Source organism: Asparagus officinalis, chromosome 3 (assembly GCF_001876935.1).
Source record: "Asparagus officinalis chromosome 3, Aspof.V1, whole genome shotgun sequence".
Taxonomy (NCBI): Eukaryota; Viridiplantae; Streptophyta; class Magnoliopsida; order Asparagales; family Asparagaceae; genus Asparagus; species Asparagus officinalis.
Window position 1 is genome coordinate 106,832,462 of NC_033796.1, and position 1,770 is coordinate 106,834,231.

Here is a 1,770-nt window from a genome sequence, read left to right on the forward strand (position 1 = left end):
TGAAGAGACCACTGTTTTTAATCTCAATTGTTGATTATTTAGTAGACGGTTATGATACAATCTAAATCTAATGCTTACCATACCCCCGTGTATTGCACTCATTCCTAATTTGCACTAAAAGAAAAAATCACAACCATTAACTAGATAATCAATGGCCGTGATTATGTAGTGGTCCCTCCACTGTTTTTTTTTTGTAGTGGAGAGGATCCGAATCCGTTTAAATCCCGAATTTGGATCCTCTTCGCTAAAAAAAAGTAGTGGAGAGACCGCTACTTTTAATCTCAATCGTTAATTACTTAATAGACGGTTATGATACAATCTAAATCTAACAATTACCATACCATCGTGTATTGTACTCATTCCTAATTTGCACTAAAAGAAAAAAATCATAACCACCAACTAGATAATCAATGGTTATGATTATGTAGTGGTCTCTCCATTACTTTTTAGATAGTGGAGAGGATCCGAATCCTTAAACCCCAGTGCCCCTCTCATCTCCATTCTCGGCGGCCACAGGTCTCCTACCCAACCTCCCCATCACCGACCCGAACTCCGCCTCCCTCAGCCTGAGCAGCAAGTGCACGACAATCCCGACCCCGAACCCGAGCGCGGCGCTCGACCCCGTCAGCGACACCGCCGCGCAGACCAGCATCACGAACGACTCCTCCTTGGTGCCCATGTCCCTCGACGCCATCGCCAGCTCCACCCCCGAGAACAGCAGCAGCACCCCGAGGATCCCGATCGGGAACCGGCCCAGTATCCTCACGAACGAGCTCACCGAACGCCAGCCCCAGCGCCAAGCTTAGCGAACCGCCAGAAACAGCACGCAGGCCCGCTCCGCCCGCCGAACCTGTACTGCCCGCCAGCCCCCCCGCCCCTGCAGACGGCATGGCCCCGAACCAGCACCGACGAGGCTTCATCAGCCCACGCTGACAGAGACCGCCGTGACGGACGTTTCCTCTTCTCGGGGAACAGGTCGGAGACAGCCTTAGCAGACGCGATGACGAGTTGAGCACCGAAGAGCGGATTCTGAGGGATGGCGCCTGACGAAGCCCGTCTTCGTTCGATGCAGAGTAAATCCGGACGACGGAGGGGGACGGCGAAGTCATGTGTCTCAGGATGAAGGGTCGCGCGCGAAGCAGAGGGCGAGGCCGAGCCACGACAGCACCAGCGCCGGGGGATCTTCCTTCCCCCTCCCCTCCCCCTCCCCCCCGTCCTTGCCTTCGTCGCCCCAGGAAGCGGTGTTGATGATGACGAGAGAGGGCGGAGAGGGCGGACGAGCCCGTCGAGCCGAGCCAGTGGCGGGGGCGATGACTTGCGTGGAGAGGTCCTGTCAAGCAGACGTACCTGACGCAGAGAAGGCGAAGGAGAGGCCCTGGGAGAGCTGCGATGCCGCGGACGACGGGAGGGATCGAAGCGATAGAAGAAGGACAGGAGGCCGGTGGCCCAGGAGGAGGGGCGGCGCGAGTGAGTGCCGCGCGCCATGATCTTGGGGACGGATGAGGGGTCGGGCTCGGTGATGGCGACTGCGGCGATCGATTTCATGGGCTGGATGGGCATGGGGAGGGAGAAGAGGAGGCCGGTGGCCGCGTTGTAGAGGGCGGTGAAGATGAGGGTGGTGCCGAGGTCGAGGCGGTTGACGAGGGTGAGGGCCAGGACGATGGGGATGTAGGTGCCCAGGTCCCCGACGGAGCCTCCGAGCTCGGACCATATCGAGGTCTTGAGGGCGAAGGAGGCGGTCACCGACGGGAGGCGGCGGCGCCAAGAGGA

General features: G+C 58.1%; 1 protein-coding gene across 1 annotated transcript; it reads right to left on the minus strand.

Annotated features, from left to right (window-relative positions):
• Nucleotides 311-1,761, minus strand: LOC109835552 (molybdate transporter 2-like; the record flags this gene model as incomplete). The annotated part of the gene is given in 5 exon segments (XM_020403520.1): nt 311-775; nt 777-926; nt 928-1,057; nt 1,348-1,407; nt 1,409-1,761. Coding segments are annotated over 5 exon segments (996 nt in total), but the record flags the coding sequence as incomplete, so codon positions are not given.